Raw genomic sequence first — 23085 nt, forward strand, 5'->3', positions numbered from 1 at the left:
TCACTCTAACTCACCTTGTAAGAACACTTAATCTATATTCTCACAATGAGTTCATTACGATACATATTAATAAATTACCAATTGTCTTAAAAACTAAACTATAAAAAAATAGTGAATTTAATCACTTAATTATTATTCTAATACTTCCTATCCTAGATCCCCCCCCCCCCCAAACAACAAAAAAAAAAAACGCATGCAATTTTTAACTTTTTAAATACGAGGTAAAGTAGAGACATAGTTCGAACTTAGGACAACATGCTATGATATCATGATAATTTATTGATTGTCCTAAAAGCTTAATATATTAAGAAACGGTAAACGATATTTAAATATATACAAAATTCAAACATATACAAAAGTAAAAGAAATTATAAATTCTGAGAAAACGGAAGATACAGTTCAAATCCACTTATTCCTGTCGCAATAGTTCTCTTGATGACTAGTTTCAAAACATTGATTTACATTTGGCTACCCAGCCATATCTAGAAGACATATTTCGTTCCACACAGACTACAAGGCATTTCAAACCAATGAGATAATTGGAAGGACTTACTGAATGATGTCTTATGGTATCAGCACAACGGATCCAGTAGTCTTCCTACCTTCAAGGTCTGCATGTGCCTGAGCCACCTGAGATAACGGGTAGGTATGATTTACTCGAACTCGCAAGATACCAGATTCAACATTAGCAAATACCTCCCCAGCAGTTGCCAGTAGCTCATCCCGAGTTGCAGTGTATTGCATGAGGGAAGGCCTGGTCAAGAACAGGGATTTCTCAGAAAGAGCTGACAATGGAAGTGGATCTGGTGTACCTGATGACTGACCAAAATTCACCATATACCCACGAGGCTTTAAGCATGCCAATGATCCCTGGATATATTAACTTTCAAATAAGAAACTTCTTCCCAGCACATTACAAACAAATCAGAACAGCTAACCAAAGCTATGACATACCAACTTCAGTAGATTCAAGTTAAGGTTTGGGGACATTAAATTTGAGCTTGATTATTTACTGATTATTAGTGTTCGAGCTTGGTTTTATTATGTGGGATGGCAGAACTTGATTCAGTGATTACCCTACATGTTTCATAATCTTTCAAACCTTACTTGAAATAGAAATATCTGAGTTTGACATGTCTAGCTTAGAATTGAGAAATGCCAAGGTAACATTAGGGGAGAGCTGGCTGTAAACAGTATGACGTTTTTTTTTTTTTTTTTAATTATTAAGTATGATGCCTTGATACTCCAAACCCTTAATAAAATTAAGTTTAAAAGTAATGTTTCATTAGTGTAAGAGTAAGAGTAAACTGGTCAGTGTATTTATTCACAAGACTATAAATAATGTCTATTAGAGCTAATGATATTTATTAACCCTAAGAATAATTTACCAAAAAATGGGTTACATGGTATTAGAGCCATGTAAACTGTGGAACCGTTGTCATCCTTAATCAACCAGTGTCAACAACCAAGACATCACTGCAACCACTACCACTGTGACTATCACTGCATTTGACCTCTGCTGTGAACACAATTGATCCTTGTCACAACCATGACTGTAATCAACCTCAACAGGCCAGTTTTACCTTTGCGATCAGAGTTCAACACCACAACTCCCGATTGCAACCACCCACAGTCAATTTCTGTTGATGGAACTTCAAACCTGACATCAATAATTCCTTAGACCTGATTTCGACATTCTCAACACCAAGATAGTTGGTTTGTTTAAACAATGACCAGTTAAAATTGTCACCCTGAGAAGATGTCATCTGCTGGTACAAACTTAGTATGCCGTCAATAAGACTTCATCAATGATTCACTCCACTGCAATCAAGGGTTGAGTCTCAGTGATTAATCCAACCCATATCACTTTCTTAATATGTTTCTCATTTCTTTTATCTCCACTGTGTTATTGGAAAATTCTTTGTGCTGTTAATCGACTCAATTTATTTGGGTCTCTTTAATCTCTTGAATTAATGAATCTGTTTTCTCTGGTTATGAAATTGTGAGTTTTTTTTTTTTTTTTCTTTGGTTAATTAAATTTCTTGTAGTTGGGTTACATGTTTAGTGGTACTGATGGAATCAAAGAAAGAATTGGACTCTGGTTTGCTTTTTCCCCTGAACTGTTTTCAATGACCTCAATTAAATTAAGTAATAATAATTATGCTCAGCGGGCAAAGTCAATAGAAGTATTTTTATTTGGTAAAATAATATTCCATTACTTGGTTGGACTTTGAAACCAATTACACGAACACATGGTTTTAGCTTATGGAAAAGTATTCGGACTGGTTGGGACAGATTCCTGCAATGTGTGTTTTGAAGTGGGGGGACAGTGAATGAGTAAGACTTTGGCAGGACAAGTGGTGCGGGAATTTTTTTCTGCAGGTGTTGTATCCAGATGTAAATGCTTGCGTAGTAGCTAGAGATGCTACAGTTCATTCAGCATTGGTTGATGGGGAGGGGCGGAGTTGGAATGTGAGATTTCACAGGGGTTTTAATGATTTGGAGTTGGAGCAAGTGCATTCTATCCTATATCTTTTATCCACCAATTCCCCTAGGGGGTGTGATAAAATGAGAAGGGGACTAAATGAGAGTAATAGGGTTGCTGTTTGCTCTTTTTATGAGGCCATTCAAGGTACACAAGTCACATCCTTCCCTTGGAATAGTATCTGGTATGTTAAGGCTCCTAAGTAGGTATCCTTCTCTGTATGGATAGTAGCTTGGGGAAAAATCCTTGTGATAATCTCATAAAGTGATTTTCTCTAGTGGGTTGGTGTTGTATGTGTTGATGTAGCAGGGAGACAGTTGATCAATTATTGATTCACCGCGACATAGCATATGTCTTGTGGAGCTGCATCATTGGAGCTCTTGGGATCAATGGGTGCTACCTAAAACTAAAAGGATAGCGGACATCATGTTTGGTGGAAGAATTGGTTTGGGAAGCACTCATTGGATATTTGGAACATTGCCCCCTTATGTTTAATGTGGATTATATGGAATGAACAAAATAGCCACACTTTTGATGATTAGAACTTTGATTGGGCTTGTGTGTGCGGTCTTTCAAGTGGCAATTCTCTTTTATCTTTTAGGCGGACTCCTCCTATGGAGCAATTGTCACGCTGTATCTTTTCTACTATCAAAGATTAAGCAAGACTTATGGAGACCTTTTTCAATTTTCAGTTATAAATATCTAAATTAAAGTAGATGAACATGTAAAGATAAAATTATGTGTAAAGTTAAAACCGCCTAATATGAATATATATAGACAATATTTTTGTTTTGATTTTCCATTGATTTATTATTTAGTTATAACATCAAAATTAAAGTAGGTGAATATGAAAGTTAAAACCACTTAAGAGGAATATGTAAAGCCAATATATTAATATATTTCATATTTTCAAAAAAATTAAAGGCAAATACAAATAAGAAAAAAAATAATGATATGACTAATGACGTAGTAGATGAGATGGCTCAACAAGAGTATAGCAACAATAAATGTTACACTTAAACTTTTAGAAATATATATATATATATATATATATATATAGATTAGAGACTTCAGGCCTGTTAGTTTGGAGGGGAGCGTGTATAAAATTTTGGCTAAGGTGTTAGCAAATCGCCTAAAAAGGGTTTTGGATCAGTTGATCTCAAAATCTCAGAATGGCTTTGTGGGTGGTAGACAGATACTTGACTTAGTTCTTATTGCCAGTGAATGCGTGGATAGTCAAGCGAAGAGTCAAGTTCCAAGTTCCAACGGTTATATGTAAGCTAGAAATTGAAAAAGCTTATGATCATGCGAATTGGTAGGCACTTCTAGATCTGTTAAGGAGGATAGGCTTTGGAGAGAGATGGTTTAGGCAGATTCGCATTTGTATCTTGACAATTCAGTTTTCTATTTTGGTAAATGCGTCTCCAGCTGATTTTTTTGTAAGTTTGAGGGGATTGAGACAAGGAGATTTATTATCTCCTATGTTTTATATATCTATTTATTTTTTTTTTATCATGATGGAAGTCTTTAGTAGAATGTTGAAGAGACTAGAGGGGGGTTTAATTAGAGGCTTTAAGGCTAATGGTTGGCAGGGTGATGGGATTTGTGTTTCACATATTTTGTTTGCTGATGATACGAGCTTGTTTTGTGATGCAAATGTGAAGCAAATTCTTCATATATGGATGTTGCTTCTATGCTTTCAGCTGTCACTGGCTTGAAGGTTAATGTTCGTAAGAGCAAAATGGTCCCAATTGGGGCGGTAGATAATGTGCATGTTTTGGCAAGGCTTTTGGGGTGTAGGGTTGGGAATCTTACCATGTCTTATCTTGGCATGCCTCTGGGGGCCTCTCATAAGTCTTCTTCTATTTGGAATCCTATATTGGAGAAATTTGAGAGAAGATTGGCAAGATGGAAGAAGCTATATTTGTCCAAAGGTGATAGGCTAACTTTAATAAAGAGTATATTGTCAAGTCTTCCTACTTATATCCTATCACTTTTTAACATTCCTACTAGTGTGGCAAATAAGATTGAAAAATTGCAAAGGGATTTTCTTTGGGAAGGTATGGGGAGCGAATCTAAACAACATTTGGTAGGATGGGATAAAGTGTGCATTCCTATGGCCAATGGTGGTTTAGGGATAAGGAAACTAACTACGTTTAATAAAGCTCTATTAGGAAAATAGCTATAGCGTTTTGGGGTTGAGGAGAATCGTCTTTGGAGGAGGGTGATAACTTTGAAGTTTGGGGAAGAATGGAGAGATAGGAGGGTGATAACTATGAAGTTTGGGGAAGGAAGAATGGGGAGATGGACTTCTAAGTTGGGCAGGGGTGTTCATGGTTGCAGTTTGTGGAGAGATATTTGTATGAGATGGGTTGGGAGGATTTTAGCCAAAAATACTCGGTGGCTCTACGAGACTCCTCCTCTGTCACTTTTTCTTGGGAAGGTATTTGGGGAGTGAAGGCACGTAGGCAAGTTTCTTTTTTTGTTTAGACTGCGGCTTGGAATAAGATACTCACTAGTGATAATATGAGGAGTAGGGGGGTTTGATTTTGTTGATTGGTGTTGCATGTGTCACTGTTGTGGGGAGATTGTGGATCATTAGTTGATTCATTGTAAAAAGGCACAATAGTTATGGTTCTTTGTCTTTCGATTTTTTGGGGTGTCCTAGGTGTTACCCAGAACGATGCTTGATCTTCTTTTTGGTTGGAGGAATTAGATGTAAATAGTTCTAGAGATCAATTGCTTGCTTCTTTCAGTAGTTTTTGGTTTGATTGTCCTCGGGCTTCAAGACTCACATCTTGTGACTCCATCCCTTTGTTCATTAGCTCTCTTCTTTTTTGTAATTTGTTTTCTGTTTTTTTCCTTCTTCTTTATGCACTTTTTGACTACTTTGTGCTTTTCCAGCATATTGTATTGTCTTTAAGATATTTTTTCTTACCTATCAAAAAAAATATATATAAATATATATATATATATATGTAGATATAGATATATATTTGTGATTCTTTTAGGTTTCTCAGTGCTCATTCTTATGCGTACTGAATAGTCTATTCACATAATAAATATCATTACTTATAAAAAAATAAATAAAGAAAGAAAAAGAAATCTCAAATCTTGGCCTAAGAACTTTTAAGTGAGGTTTTTAATCATCTTCGTCAGGTCTCATTATTTGATTCCAGCACAAATATCATAACTTAATCTTTTGATCAATCTACCTAGCTACTACAGCTGGAGGCCTATGAAACCAGACGTTGTGGTAATAGAGGCTGTGGAGATTGTGATCAATGGGGAGGCCAAAGTAAAGGAAGCACCTTTATAAATGTACTCATTGTGGAGGTGAGAATCACAACGTAGATTTTTGTTAGGACCTTTATGGCAAACCTATAGCTCATCGGTCAGTTTTCAGATAAAGTAAAATACTTCATAGTCTCTTACACCCACTTTAGCAACCAAACTATCTCTATTCCTGAGAGAGAGCATTGTCGTCTTGTGTCTCTACAACCTCATTCCGCTGCATCTTCTTCCACTACCACTACCACTCTCACTCAGATAGGGGTCATTGACTTAGGTGCATATAATCACATGATGGGTGGTAACTCAGGTTTGCTTTCCAACTTCACCACTCTAATCATTCCTGTCATGTCACTTGGGCAAATGGCTCAAGCACACACATTTTTGGTTTGGGCATTGCTAATCTTAGCCCCACTCTTTTGTTATCTCATCTTATATGTCCCTAAATTTCCTTTATCTCCTGTCTATTAGTAAGATAACCGAAACTCCTAACTATGCTACAATACTTTTGCCCTCTTCCTGTGTCTTTCAAGATCTCAAGACTGGAAGGAATATGGGTGGCAGGTGTGAAAATTCGGTTGAATTTATTACCTAGACAATGGTGACTTTTGTTGTTTTCAAGATCTTAAGACCATTTTTCTACAAAGAATATGATTGGGAGAATTTTTTTTTTTTTTTTGATAGGTAATAAGACTTTTGTTTTATTATTTTTGTTAAGACTTATGGTTAAGTGATTAAATTCACCATTTCCTAATAGCTTAAGCTTTTGGGACAATCGGTAATTTAACATGATATCAGAGCAAGAGATCCTGAGTTCGATCCCTGGCTTTACTCTACTCCCCATTTAAAATGTTAAATTCCCACTTGTTGGGCCCCCACTTATTAAGGGGAAGTTTAGGCCCACAAGTGAGAGGGAGTGTTAAGACTTATGGTTAAGTGATTAAATTCACCATTTCCTAATAGTTTAAGCTTTTAGGACAATCGCTAATTTAATAATTTTTATAAGATATCCCGGTATTTAATTTAGATAATTACATTTTTTATACAAAATAAACAGGTAGAGAAAAAAAAATAATATAATAAATATGATGTGTTCATCTCTACTAATCTATGTGGAGATATTATCCTTTTCTTATAAAAGAATAGGGAAAAAAATTGTAAACTAATAAAAAGTTACCTATTATGTAATAAGATTGTAACAATAAATTTATACAAATTATCTTTTCTATCCACTTCTTTTTTCTTTTCAACCAACTAATATATATATCCTTACACTTTTCCATCCTTCCTATCTCGTCTATTTATTAAAAAAAAAAAAAAAAAAACTGTCCATCCTAGATTTCTATCCTCTCAACCATACAACCCTAAAAATGAATACTCTATCAATCAATGGGTTTGCAAAGTTCAAAGGTAAAGCAACCTAAATCAAGTTGCACCCCTGGCCACATATATGAGATGACACAAGGAGCTAAGTATGAAAATCATATATAATTATATAAATATATCTTAAATGCATCATTTGATGGCACCAATACAGAAGATGAAGTTATCTCAGTTAAATATCCAAAATTTCTCCAGAAATGAAGGGAGAGTGAGAAGAAAAAATAAATGCAAATACCTGGAAGGTATCTTTTCCTACAGCATCATAGACAACATCAACCCCATTGCCTGATGTTATCTCACTGACACGAGCAACAAAATCCTCTTCCTTATAGATTATAACATGGTGGCATCCATCATTCTTGGCTTGAACTGCCTTCTCTTTCGTTGAGACAGTTCCAACGACGGTGGCACCTAGGGCATTAGCCCACTGGCTTAATAGAGAACCAACTCCACCAGCTGCTGCATGAACAAGGATTGTGTGTCCAGGTTCAACCTACACAAGACAATTATTCATATCTAGTAGATGATGTAAATAAGAATGTTTAACAGGCTGGGAAAGAGAGCCAAACTTAGCACAATGCCAGGTTTGAAGTGTTCTATTTGTGCTAATTAGGAGAATAGGGGACAAATGCATAGCAATATACTTATAATGACAGTTTTTCAAACCGATGAAAACAGACCTTTTCAGATTTATCATGGTATTGCTGCCAATCCAAATTATTTACACACATACACAAACTATAACAATTTATTAAAAAAATTCAAAAGAAAAGGGACACAACCCATGTACATGGGATGTATATGAGAGATACGCCAAAATTTATCAACCAAAACCACAAAGATCAATAAATTCAAGTAAATTCGAAAAAGAAAAATGTAAAGTAGCAGCAGTTCAATCATATAATGACTACAGAAACAAAAGCTTCATATACTAATCACAGAGACAAAAGCTTCAAATCCAAAATTGTTTTTTCACCCCCCCAAAGCTTTAAATATTTCTCTCTCCATATACACCACATAAGACAGAGGAATCGCATTCCGTATGTTTATATTGTGATGATCAAATCTACCCCTCCAGCAAGCCAACAATTCAATAACACATCTTGGCATGATCCACTAAATCTTAAATAAAGAAAAGACCACAGCCCACAATTCTCTAGCAACCAGCTAATGTGGTCATATGCTTTCTCCAGATCTAGCTTGCACAAAACCTTTGGTATACCCAACTTTAGAATCTAGTCTAGAATCTGCCTCTTGCTAACAAAGGCATTCTGAGGAACTAACACCACCTTACGAAGCACCAACTTTAATCTCTTTGCCAATACTTTAGCCAAGATCTTGTAAACCCCTGCAATCAAACTAATAGGAAGAAAGTCCTTAATCTTTGCTGCCCCAGGCTTTTTTGGAATAAGAGAGACAAAAGTATCATTAAAACTTTTCTCCAAGATGTAGTGCTCATGGAAGTGATGGAAAACCATAATTAAATCCACCTTCACAACACCCCAACAGATTTGGAATAAAGCCATCATAAAGCCATCTAGACCTAGTGCTTTGTCCCCACTCACATTTGACCCCGCCTCATAGACCTCATCCTCCGTGAAACACTTCTCCAGGCACTTAGAATCCACCTCCTCAAGGGCTAGAAGATCTAAGCCATCTAGTAAAGGTTGCCAGACTCCCTGTTCAGAGAATAAGCCTTTATAAAAATCCGCAATCTTCCCATTAACGATTAATTGCCTCTTGATTAGTGAGCTCCTCTCCATCTACAAGTTATCCCCTAATATAATTATGATGGCGATGTGAATTTGTAAGCCTATGAAAGGACTTTGTATTTTTGTACCCTTCCTTCAAGCACAACATCCTTGATTTTTGGCTTTGCCTCCAATTAATCTCTTTCATCAACAAGATTCATTCAAGCTCTACTTAGGCCTACTCCCTTTGCAATTTTACATCAAGTAATATCCTATGCTCCTCAATCTCATCCATAGAATTAATACTATTCAACAAAGTGTCTTTATCAAATAAAATTGCCGAACTCTAAGGTATTCCACCTTTTCAAATCAAGCTTCAGGGCTTTCAACTTGTTTGCCAGAACAAAACTAGGAGATCCATAAATAGGAATCCCACCAACCTTTCACCTTTTCTACAAAGCCATTTGCCTCTTTCCACATATTTTCAAATCTAAACCCCATTTGACAGAACCCCACTCCAATAAAATAGGGTGTTGATCCAACAAAAGCATTTGTAGATACACCTCTAAGTAATCATAAAAAAATGCTCCTCTAAAAGCGGAGTGATCAAAAAACTGTCTATAAAATCAAGCTATTATGCTTCAATGGAGACAGTAGTTTTTTTTTTTTTTTTTTGATAAGTAACGAAAGGTTATTAATAAAAAAAATAAAAAAATAAAAAAAAAGAATACCCAAGTATGCCGGAGGTGTACTTGAGCAGCAATACATCAATCTTTCAAATTACAATGCTCAAACATATCTAATAAATTAGAACAGAGAAGAGAGTTAAAAGCAATACTCCAATCCAGTAAAGAGTGAAGAAGGAGAGATTTAATCTCAAGTATAGATCATTCACTTCCCTCAAAGCATCTCGCATTCCGTTCTCGCCAAAGACACTACATGACACAATGCTAAATAAGACGTTCTCTTGGAATTTTTCTAATGGTCAAGTGCTAAGTCCAACCAACCCTAGGTGCTGACTCCTAGGTTTGTTCTCTCTTACTTTGTGTTGACTCCAAAAGCCTAGGTGCAGACTCTTAGGTTATCTATCTTTGGTTTTGTCCTCTGTCAGCTCAAAATTTTTATTAACCATCTACTGCCAAAAAGTTTCTCTCACCATGGCATAATGCAAGTGGCAGCTCTCAAGACTCAAAACCTACACACGTGCTCAGCAGCTCAAGACTTGAATAAAAGTCAACTTTGAACATGATTTTTTTATAGAGTCACTAGATACCCTATTTGATGAGAAGTATAAAAATGCACCAGAATTTTTTTGATAGTTAACAAATTCACCTGATTTTAAAAATAACTCCTAACAATCAAACTAGCTAAGGCTTTTTTAGGAATCACTCCTAGGATTTGTATGTTTCACACACTCATTTTTTTTTGATAAATAACGTAAGAATATTATTAATAATAAAAAGATTGCCAAACCCAGTACATTGGGGATGTACTATGGGGGCACAAGTCAGAAACAAAAGAACAACGGTCAAGAAACAAAGAAAAGGAAGAACAAGAAAAATGAGAAAAAACCACACTCCATTCAAAGAGAGTGTGTAGGAAAAAAGACTTAAGCTCTAGTAAAGAGCGTTCACAACCCTCAAAACTTCTATCATTCCTTTCACGCCAAATGCACCAAATCAAGCAATGAGGCACCATTCTCCAAACATCAATATGGCGATGTCGCACAAACTTTCCTTGCCAAGCCTCAAACAACTCAAGAACAGTATGAGGCATAACCCATTGAATACCAAACAAGCAGAAAACCATGGACCACAACTCCCAAGCTATGGAGCAATGAAGTAGAAGATGATCCACCGACTCCCCACTCCTCTTACACATATAGCACCAGTCAAGTACCATCACTCGTCTTTTACAAAGGTTATCTGTTGTTAAGATCTTATCCAAGGAAGCAGACCAAGAAAAGAACGCCACCCTTGGAGGAACCTTTGATTGCCATATCATTCTCCATGGAAAAGAAACAAAAGTAGGAGGGTAGAAGGAGTTATAATAACCTCTAACCTCAAAACCTCTATTCCTTGTAGGTTTCCAACAAACCTTATCAGAACCAAACCCCCGCATCATCGAAGAATAGACCAATTCCATAAACCAGTCAAAGGCTTCTTCTTCCCAATCTTGTGGTGGACGACGAAATTGCACATTCCAGTGAAACCTCAGCATACCAACCCATAACTTCAGCCACCAAGGAATCCTTTGACCTACTAAAACGATAAAGCTCTGGGAATGCCTCTTGGAGAGTACCATCCCCATACCACACATGCTTCCAAAATTTCACTCTAGTACCATCCCCCACATCATAAACAAGGAATTTAGAGAAGTTCAACCAGCCACTTCTAATGTATCTCCACAGGCTGACTCCATAAGGACTTGTCACCTTTTTCGTACACCAACCACCCCAAGTATTCCCATATTTTGCCTCTATAACCCTCCTCCATAAAGCATCAGTCTCCATGCCATACCTCCACAACCATTTACCTAGCAAGGCAGAATTAAAGTTCCCCAAACGTCGTATACCCAACCCCCCCACCTGCAAAGGCCTACAAACCTTGGCCCAATTAACTAAATGTATTTTAGGTTCACCACCAATCCCATTCCACAAAAAATCTCTCTGTAATTTCTCCATACGCTTTGCCACCTTCCCTGGTAAAGGAAGAAGGGAAAAAAAGTATGTGGGTAAAGACGAGAGTGAGCTTTTAATGAGAGTCACCTTACCCCTTTAGATAAATACATTCTCTTCCAACCTGCTAATCTCCTCTCCATTCTCTCTAGGATAGGATTCCAAACAGATAAATCCTTAAATTTGGCACCTAAAGGAAGGCCCGAATATTTCAAGGGCAAAGAAGACTGCCCACACCCCAACAGACCCACCAAATCCTCCAAATTGTGTACCCCACCAACAGGAACCAGCTCAGACTTCCCCAAATTAATATGAAGCCCTAAGACCTCCTCAAATCTAGCAAGTATCGCCCTCAAATTAGCAATCTGAGAAGGTTCAGCATCACAAAAAATCAGAGTGTCATCAACAAATAAAAGGTGAGACACCATCACTGATGAACCAGCCGTACTACCCATAGAAAAACCTGAGAATTGCCCAACGGAGGCAGCCACATCCAACATACGGCTTAGTGCCTCCATCACAATATCAAACAACAACGGAGATAAAGGATCCCCTTGCCGAAGCCTCCTAGAGCTACCAAAGAAATCAGATGGGCTACCATTGATCAGAATAGAAAACTTTACAGTTGAAATGCAATACCATATCCATTTTCTCCATTTCTCAGAGAAACCACAACGCTGCAGCATATACATTAAAAAATCCTAGCACACATGATCATATGCCTTTTCCACATCCAATTTACATAACACGCCTGAAACTCCTGACTTCAATCTACTATCAATACATTCAGAAGCAATCGGGACGGAATCCAAAATCTATCTACCCTTCACAAAAGCATTTTGTGAATCCGAAATAAGCCCATGCGCCACCCTACAAAGGCAATTAGCCAACACCTTAGAGATAATCTTATAAATCCCACCAACTAAGCTAATGGGCCGAAAGTCCTTGACCTCCACAGCATCCACTTTCTTAGGAATAAGGGCAAGGAAGGAGGCATTAAGACTCTTCTCAAACATCGCCTGGGTATGGAAGAACACAGCCATAATTTCTGTTTTCAAAACGCCCCAACAAGACTAGAAGAATGCCATTGAAAAGCCATCACCAGGTCCTTGTCAATAAACCATTAATCACCTCAACCACCTCTTCTTCCTCAAAAGGCCTATCTAACCAACTTGCATCTTCCACTGAGATACTAGCAAACTCCGCATCCTCCAAATAAAGCTGCCTATAAAACTGAGAGATACAGTCTGCTATAGCAGGCGGGTCCCAAGACAACACCCCATCCACCATAAGCCTCTCAATAGAATTAACCCTCCTATGAGAGTTAGCTATGCGATGAAAAATTTTAGTGTTCCTGTCACCTTCCTTAACACAAAGAACTCTAGATTTTTGCCTCCAACTTATTTCTTCCAACAGAGTAACTTGTTCTAACTCATCACGGATTCTACCCATTTCTACCCTTTCCTCTGCTGATAAACCCCGACTCTCCTCCATATTCTCAAAAACACTTAGGTCCTTCCACAATTTTTTAATCCAAACTTCAACATGACCAAACACCTCCACATTCCATCTTTTCAAATCATTTTTTAAGAGCTTCAATTTATTGGCCAGAATGAAACTTGGTGCACCATGAACCTAATAGGAATCCCACCAGGACCGAACCCTATCCACAAAACCTTCATCCTTGAGCCACATATTCTCAAATCTAAACGGCATACTCCCTCTCTAGAAGGATCCACCCTCAAGGACAATTGGAAAATGATCCGAGCACAACCTAGACATCCGTCTTTGAGAAACTGTTGGAAACCTATCCTCCCAATCTGCAGAAAACAAGAATCTATCCAGCCTAGCCTTTGAGACAACTTCTCCAGAATTTGACCAAGTAAAAGAACCCCCTTGCAATGGCAAATCAATGAGACCCTGTTCCGAAATAAAATTGGAGAACTCCCGCATAGCAGTAGTGAAAGAATTAGACCCCAATCGTTCGGAAGGGAACCTAACCACATTGAAGTCCTCACCCACACACCATGGGACACTCCACCAGCTATTCAAGCCACAAAGTTCCTCCCATAAAAACCTCTTGTCTCTGTGTAAATTAGGACCGTAAACACCAGAAAACACCCAAACAAACTGATCTGACACATTTGTAAACTTACAAGAAACCAAAAATCTCCCACTGCTTCCTCCATTTTATTCACTACCCGAGTGTCCCACATCACTAACACCCCACCAGAAGCTCCACAAGAACCTAAGTAAGACCAGTCAACATGTTGTCCACCCCACAAGCTACGAATTACCGCTCTATTAATCAACCCCATTTTGGTTTTTTGAAGACAAACCACATCTGGCCCCCACTTTCTAATCAAGTTTCTAACCCTGAGCCTTTTATCCGGCTCATTTAACCCTATTACATTTCAAGAAATAATCTTCACATTCATTGATAAGACACTAAAGCCCGCTCAAAACTTACACTCCTTGCTTTATTTGGATCATACTCAACATTCAAAGATGTCAACAGATTCTTCAACTCCCATTGCCCTTTCTGGCCTGACTTGACCAACTTCGTCTGATCACCCACCTCACGTTTCTTTTTATCTTTCTTTCTGGCCTCAATGGCTAATAACAAACTAGTAATCTGCTCCTCAAAACCTTCCAATGAAGTGCCCACAGATTTCTTGAAAGCCTTTATCCTATTGGTTACCCACTGTGATAGTTGGCAACTATCCACACTCTCCTTACACCCAATCTCCTGCACTTGACTAGACTCCAACTCTGTTGGACCTTCCGTGGCCAAAGGTAACACAACTAATGGCTCATCACCATCCTCACATGACTTCAGCGTTTCACCAACTTCCGACAACTCACTCTCTGACCCAGGAAAATACTCTACTAGCCCCGCACACTCATCTACCCAACTAACCCTCTTCCCTTCATAATTACAAGAATCATTACCTAGTACACAGTCTCCCTCCAAACTTGAGCTGACTGACATACTATCTGGAGAACGATACAGAGACAATGGGAGCACTAGTTGCCTGCCATCACGTAATTGTAATATCCAATCTCTGGAATTACCCCAAGACTTATCTGAGTCTCCTACCAAATCCTTTATAGTTGGGCCAGGTAATTGAGCTCCCTCAAAAACAAAATTACCCGGACCTTCCAAACCCACAAAATCCTCCTCCCCAACCTCTGATGCCTCTGGAATATCCAAAGAAACTTTCGCCAATACTATCGGGTTCATTGCCGGTTTCGATATCATGTCCGATGGCCCAACCGGCACCAGTTTCGACCCACCCAGCTCTTTGATCGACGATGTCTGAATGTGGGTGGCTTGGGCCACCACCGCTGGTCCAGTCGACGCAGTGGGTGGCTGAGCTAAAGGGATCGTGTTGTCCTCTTCTCCCTTGCCCGCCACTTCCGTCACTGCTAAGGATGGATTCATGGCCACTGATACCCACAACAGCGTTGCATGTTGCTCCGATACGGTGGGTGTGGTCCTTGAGCTCTCAACTTCCTTTGTGGCACTCCTACCTGAGCTCGGCATACTTAATCCATTCTGGTATGAAGCCTCCAGAGCCTTAAGTCCAGTAGTTGAACTTTCGCCAGCCTCAAAAGATAGTGGGCTTGACAGACCCAGGCCCAAAGTGGGTTCTTTATTGCCCAACAAGGCTTGGGCATTCTGTTTGGCTGAGCCCAGACCCACACTAATATTATGGGAAGTCTTACGCACCCATTTTCCAGCCTGTTTAACACCTTTACCACCATCCCAAGATACCCGCCTCTTTCCATATTCATTCACATTCACAATCAAACCTCTCCCTAGCCAACGTCCCTTCCTCTTATCACGTAACTTACCAAACTCAAACATATTTGAATTCAAACTGGGCTTCAAGGAAATATTGCATTTATTACCTTCCGGGATTTTCTCCTCACAATTATTCTTACCGTTAATACCACCTTTCCATCCCTCACCACCACCCACGGCTGACTGGGAACAACAACAAGCCTGAGTTCCAGAAACTGCTACCTGTGTGCAAGAATTATCACTCGGAAACTCCACAAAATTCATCACAGAACCAGCCTGAACTTTTTCTTTGCGGAGGGGCTGCTGAACCTGCTTCAACCTTGCCTGTACTGGAGCTTTGACAGCCTCCACATAAGACCTAGCAGGTTGATATTTTGGAATTTGCTTAAACCTGAACGGTACAAATTTCAATCCACCCAACGCATATTGAGAAGGTTCCAGTAGCCTTCTTAATTCAATCCCAAAGGTTCTCCATCCTTCTTGTAATTTTTCGGCAGGAATAATAATAGTTCGCCGCAGCCCACCTACCTTAAGCTCTATCACTGATAAGTACTGCCCATACGAGTTAGACCCCCGTTGCATCGTGTAAGCAATATCCACTTCCCTGAACGTAAAGAATTGTTTAGGACTAACCCCACTCACGGTGTGTTCCAGATTCCACATTGTCCAAAGAGCTGCACTTTTGCCCATAAACACCGATTGCATGTAGTATTTTCCCGTCCAAGAATCTTAAGGGAGAAAAAACTCCCACCTTCCTCAATCACCAACTGGAACAACTTAGATTCAATAAAGAAACTACGAAATCCCCCCATACTATCCCTAGGAAATATGACTAAAACAGGATTTGTGGCTAATTCGAGGTAGTCGGGCCTCCTCTCAACTCAGAGAGAGAGCTCAGAGTCATGTTCATTTAATCAAAAAAAAAAAAAAAAAGTTTCACACTCATGTAAACGGCAGTAAATAAATTTTAAAAATCCAGAAATTTTCATATCTCATAAGACAGCCACATATGCTTTTCTGGTGAAGTTGCTAGAAACTTGTTGACAAAAAGTTTTGAAATACCCCTAAATTTATACACAAGAAAACCTTTAAAAATCAACATTAACTAAGCAGAAGCTAAGGTGGCGTTTGGATTGCGTCTGCGTGAAAACGCAGACACATTTCAACCATTTTTTTTTTTTTTTAAACCAACACCTATTGCACTGTTCATGTCCCGCAAATAGGCAAATGAACAGTGTTTTTGGTGTGAATAATAATCCAAAAATTATTTTTTTTTTTATTTTCAGTTTTCAGCAAAATAAGCGGTATCCAAACACACCCTAAGAAAATAAATTTAAGACCCAACTAAAACAACTCCCAACAATCAAACTAACTAGATAGATCATGAGTGGCATCCTAGCATCATTGAAAACTCAAATTAAAAACTATGCTTTAGAATTTGGATTCCCATGTCTCTTGTAGGCCTTTCCAAAGTGTCTTCTTCTGTTACCATTGAATCTCTTCCCTTAAAACAAGTGGAGGGTGAAGTCACGAGTGGTTTAATTCCTTATGGATGTGTAAGTTTTATTTACCAATAAACAATGATTTTATATATATATATATGAGTGACGTGTGTGTGTGGGGAAAAAAAAAGGATAACTAACATTTTTTTGGTAACAAAAATAATTCATTCAAATAACTTAATAGATATGGGCTTCAACATTGTGGCTTATCAAAATAAGGTCAACATTGTAACCTATGTAGCACGGGTGCGTTTCGGGACTTGGGTGCGGGTGCGGGTGCGGGTGCGGGACTCGGCAATTTTTGAAAAAGGTGGGTGCGGGTGCGGCGGGACTCGGCAATTAAAAAATTATTAAAAATATTTTTATTTATATTTTTAATATATTGCTAAGTATACTTTTTCACATTATACAAACATATACCAAATTTAAGAGCAATAGACAATAGACAATAGTGTTGATACCTGAGTTAAGAATGCGTGAGAGAGAGCTGAAGAAAGAATGAGCTGAATAACAGAGTCACAGCAAGCAGCCAAACAGAGACAGAGGCAGAGATCAGAACACAGAGAGAGTGAGAGACGAGTGAGACGGAATGAGAGAGAGGCAGAGAACTAATGAGAGTGAGACGAGTGAGAGTGAGAGACGGTGCGTTCTGTGCCTTTTTTTTTTTTTTAATTTCGGCCGTATCGGCCGTTTCGGCCTGAATCGGCGGTTTCGGCCGATATCTGCCGATACGGCCCGATTCAACGCGAATCGGCCCGAGTCAGAGCCGCATCGGCGCGATTCGGCGCGAGTCGGCTAAAAAATCTGAAACGCCACGTGGCATGACGCAGTCGGAAGCAGCCGGACGCGCGGGCAGCGGCGTCCCTCGCGCGTCGCCGCGTCCCGCCGCGTCCGTGCTTCATAGATTATAACACAGCTGGCCAAAAGATATAATGATATCTTTGGTGTTTATCATACTTTCATGTATCACATACATATGTAAGGGGTGTGCAGCCAAACTGCCAAAATCGACCCAACCAAACCCAACCCAACTCGTTGGGTTGGGTTGGTTTTTAGGGGTTGGTAGGTTGAGTTGGATTATGAAATTTTTTTTAATAGTGGGTTGGGTTGGGATTGTGTCATAACAATCACAAATCTACCTAACCCAACCCGACCTACCTATATATTTAAATTTTAAATTATATATATTTAAAAATATATAATATAATAAATAAATTTTTATTTAATTTTTTCTCCTATTCAGCTCTTCCTATATAAAACCTAATTACCTTGCAAACTCTAACAATTTTATTTATCGCTCTACCACCTCCCACTCTCACTATCTCACTCCACTCTAATTTGTTTATAACTGAATTGGGATACTAGTTCATGTATATTTTGTTTATAACTAAATTAGAATACTAATTCATGAATATTTTGTTTATCAACTCAAGTAGCAAGCGGGATATTTTTTTTCTACTCAATTTAATAATAATAGTAATAAAAAAATAATAATAAAAATAAAAACTGTCCAACCCATGGGTTCGACCTGACCCAATTCAATCCAAGTGGGTTGGGTTGGGTTGGGTTAGGTTGAACTCCTATGATGGGTTGGGTTGGGTTGGATTTTTTTAACCCACCATGGTGGGTTGGGTCGAAAAATTCCCTCAACTTGACCCAACTTGACCCATGCATACCCCTAAGCCACAGCCTTAGCCTTAACATGGTGATGATGACTCTTCTTCTAAATATAGATTGGAATTTACAAGTATTAACAGACTGCATATGTATAAATGCATGTGACACAGAATACATATTCACAAATGATACCAACTCAATATTAAATGACATTTTACCACAATTTTTATTTATATCAAGGTTTCTAGTCCAAATACTTTAAAGGCTCAATTTAATATAAATTTCAGCTTTCTGCAGTATATATGCAGCTGCATCAGTATAGAACCTACCTTGAAGCAACGGCGGAGTAGAAATTGAGCTGTCATACCCTTGAGGATGACGGATGCTGCAACGATAGGATCAATAGAGGGAGGAACAGGCACAACTTTGTTTGCAGGAAGGATCTGCTCTTCAGCATATGAGCCCATTGGATCACCAGCATAAGCTACAAGGTCTCCAACTTGCCTGCCAGTTAGTCCAGGACCCACAGCTGTCACCACCCCAGCAGCCTCCCTACCTGCATCAGAAACTGGTATTATTAAATTGGTCCCACCTTAGGACCTAACCTCATATAAAATATGTAAATCCATTATTGTGCCATTCAAAGAAAAATCTCCCGTGTGTACTATAACTATCCCAAGTTCCAAAAACTAACAAAACTCTCTGAGACCACATATGCTCTATGGTTGTAAAGAAATCACTATTCGAATAATAGCTTAATTGAAGGAAATAATTTCATCACAACAAAATAAGTCTTTTGGTAGAGTTAACAATTTGGTGAGCACTTATACATTATTGGCCTACTTCCTGACAGCTAGAGCCTGTAGAACTGATGGTTACTAGCACAGTATTGAGCTAGATTGCCTGTGAAAGTCCATGGTTCAAGTCTTGGTAACCCCCATTCTGTTAGTTTCATGTGTTGTACACATATAAGGCACATGGTTACTTTATTGTTGTCGGAGGCTGACATATGATTGGAAGTATTTGTATTAACATATTTGTGAGTTCAGCAAAAAATTTTGCCCACATCTTGATAGCTTGAGAAATAGTGAGTTGATCCAAGTTGAGGGAATGAAAAAAAAAAGGGTAGAGGAAGGCCAAAAATAACAATAGTAGAAGTAATAAAAAATGACATGTCAATTAGGGAAGTAACAGAGAGCATGACTTCAGATAGAATAGAATGAAGGAAAAGAATCCACATGGCTGACCCAATCTAATACGTAAATGATCCATAGCCAACCCAAATTTTGGGACTAAGGCTTTGTTGTGTTGTAGTTATGGTCAATTTTATATTCAGTTGCTCTACAATTCCTGCAAATTAAGGTTACTTTGGTAATTTAGTCGAGTCTAGAATTTTCTATGAGATCCTAAGTATCTTAGATATCATTTTCTTTAGTCCAAGTTAGTATTTTATAAGGTATTAGTTTACTAGTCAAACTAGTAGTCCTAATACTTCTAGTACAAGCAAGAGTCTTTATATCTGTGTTCAATGTATTCAAAGGAGATGGAGAGTTGATTAGAAGTATTAGGCAAGTCTTTATACTGTTCATGAGCACTGTTTGCAGTACTGTTCACATATTTAAATAGTTCAATTTCTTCTTTTTTTTCCTCCTCTTTTCAACCATAAATCCAATCTTTTTCTCTCTTGATCCCTCACCCTTCTTCTAAAAAGATTCTAAACCCCAAAATCCACAAATCCTTCTAAACCTTAACCCACCATAACTACACGTAGACAAATTTCTCCAATTTGTCCTATGTCAAGTCTATTAATGAATTCTAAGAATTCTGTCATAGCAATAGCGAATTGATCATATCCTAGCCTTTCACTTGGAAATCTAACTATATTGAACTCCCTTGCCACACACCAAGCCACCTCCCAACTCTATTGTGAATCTCTCAACTCCTATTGACTACTTACCTTGTCATCATTAGGGTCATATACTCCAATATAAAGACCCAATTGAATTTATCCTTCACTTTACTCAATAAACATGACATTGAAAACCTCCCCACACACCCACACCTGTATCAATTTTTTCAACCACCCATTTGCCCCATATTAAGAGCACCTTACCTGCTGTATTTTTTGCTTCAGGTACCATCCAATCTTCAAATGGCTAGCACAAAGACTTCTAACAACACTTGCATACATTTTGACAATTTTGTTTCCTAACCAAAAACCACATCAGACTTCCATCCCTTCAACATGGTTTTTACAACCACTCATTGTTAGGATCATTTAAACACACTATATTCCAAGAAAACAGGCGTAGCTTCATTAGGAATACATCAACATCCCTTCCTTTACCAGTACTCCCACTTCATCCAGCATCATAATTTACTGTAGATACCAAATTTTAAAGATCCCTAGCTCCTCTAGGAGTTGGGTTAGTTAAACGCCGCACACTCCCCTCACTTGCTGACTTTCTCTATCTCTCCTCAATTGTACCAAATAAAGCCATAAACTGTTCTCCAAAGACTCTATAGAAACTCCTAGGAATTTGCTAAATCCCTTAATACTTCAAAATTCTCATCACCCATTGAGTAGCCTTCATACCTCCCATTTTTTAGTTCACATCAAAAATTTCTTGTTCACTTGTTGATCAATCAATTCTGGCCAATGGCTCACATAGTATAGGGCTGGAGCTCCCCCCACTATTATTCTTTTGTTACATTTTAGACCAGGTTAAAGGCAAGGCATATCTATGAACTATGAAGTGATTAGAGAAGGTGTGGACATCACCTTTTTTTTTTTTTACTTTTATAATTCAATAGTGACAATGTGGGAGGGGAGATTCCAACTATTGAAGTCTCCATTGGAAACACTAGAAGACGCCAACCAATTGATGCTTTGTATACCACATATTTTATGTTAAACTAACACACGTCATCAAGAAAGTTCAAGTTAGTTTAATCGGTAAAGTTTAATAAAGTCAAATAAGAAATAATAACAAAAATGTGTCATAACAATCAAACATGAGTCATTAATATTAATCATTAACATGATCTAAAATCCTAAAGCATTATAAGCTAATATTATAATAATACTCTTAGATGAAAAAAGTAACAATAATAATAAAGTAAAGAGAAAGAAAAGAAATGATAGCAAACCAGGGGTATAGGGCAATGTGGGGGTCTTATAAACTCCTTTGCGGAAATAAACATCGATAAAATTAAGGCCAACGGCCTTATTTTTGACACGAATCTCGCCTTCCTTTGGTTCTCCTAATTCCACATCTTCCCATTTGAGGACTTCCGGACAACCAAGTTCGTGAACTCTAATAGCTTTGACCATTTTTTTTGGGTGCTGCTTCTGCAAGTGCTCGCACTGTTTGCGATACTCTTCTGGCAGGTGTAGGTGTAAACGGTAGTGGGTTTGGATTTTGATGGAAATGGAAATGGGAAATTTTTGGTTTTGTAAGTACTGGTAATAGGTGGTTTTTTTTTTTTTTTTTTTTTTTGGAGAAACTACCGGTAATAGGTGGTGGTACACCGGTACTGGTGGCAGTGGCACTGATGAATTCCTGGTCTTAATAGTAATCCCCTTTTCTTAATTTCTGCTGATTATTATTTTGTCTTTTTTTTTTCTTTTTTCTTTTTTAAATATTTTTAGTTCTGAATGTGGACGGAAAAAGGGCAATGTGACCATCATGGCAAGTTCAATGGTGCTTATTTTCAAATTATATATCACTCTTTATTTTTTTAATAAAATAAATAAAAATTATTTGATTTTGTTATGTCAAGTTATGATTTGATTTGATTTGATTTCCCTCCAAAAAAAAAAAAAAAAAAAATAGTTATGATTAGTGCATGATAAAAAGAGTTGGGGCTTGTAGCCAATTCCACTGAACACATTACGATGCAAACACGTATCTGCGTCGCAACATGTCCAATGGAACTGACCACTGGACACAAGTCATTCCCAATAAAAAGAGAAGTGTTGTGTTATGTTGCTGAAATTACTTTTTTGTCCATCCGTAACAATCTATCACTTAGATTTTGTTGTTAAAATGTTATTTACATAGCATTTCTCTAATAAAAATAGTGTTTGTATGTGAAATGGTGGAAATGATGTTGCTCTAATAATAATTGTTTGAGATATTGATGCGTTGTGAAATTGAGTGTATTAAACAAATGTAAATAAATAGAGAGATAGTCAATTTCATGAACGGCCAAGAGTTTTATGTTGAATTAACCAAAGACAATGAGGAAGTAGGAGTCCAAGCTATAATTTGGACCCAAAAAAAAAAAAAAAATTTTAGATCCCTCTCCATTTTTAAAACGGTCTATTTCATTCATTTTATTGTCAATATTCTATTTTCTAAGTTTAGTACGTTGTTTATAAATTACCACGTTATTTAATATTTTAAATGACATAACAAACTATGCACGTTTAAATTTATAAAATCTAATCTAGACTAGGAAATAGACAAGTTTTGGAATGGAGAATATTCTTGATTGTAGTAAGTGTACAAGATTGAGAAATTGAAAGGATATGTTCAACTTATAGTTCAATTAATAAAATTGTGTAAAAGTCTCAATCATTTTTTTTTTTTTTGGTAATAAACTAAATTATAACTTTTTAATTTTGT

General features: G+C 37.7%; 1 protein-coding gene across 1 annotated transcript; it reads right to left on the reverse strand.

Annotated features, from left to right (window-relative positions):
* Positions 1–308: 308 nt before the first annotated feature.
* Positions 309–22014, reverse strand: LOC115975087 (quinone oxidoreductase-like). Its single transcript, XM_031095732.1, has 4 exons — positions 21605–22014; positions 18784–19010; positions 7395–7652; positions 309–870 (listed from the first exon to the last, which is right to left on the reverse strand). The coding sequence occupies exons 1-4, from the start codon at positions 21786–21788 to the stop codon at positions 565–567; spliced, it is 975 nt and encodes a 324-aa protein (XP_030951592.1). The 5' UTR covers positions 21789–22014; the 3' UTR covers positions 309–564.
* Between the last annotated feature and the right edge of the window lie 1071 nt (positions 22015–23085).

This window comes from Quercus lobata, chromosome 2, assembly GCF_001633185.2.
Source record: "Quercus lobata isolate SW786 chromosome 2, ValleyOak3.0 Primary Assembly, whole genome shotgun sequence".
In the NCBI taxonomy this organism is placed as follows: Eukaryota; Viridiplantae; Streptophyta; class Magnoliopsida; order Fagales; family Fagaceae; genus Quercus; species Quercus lobata.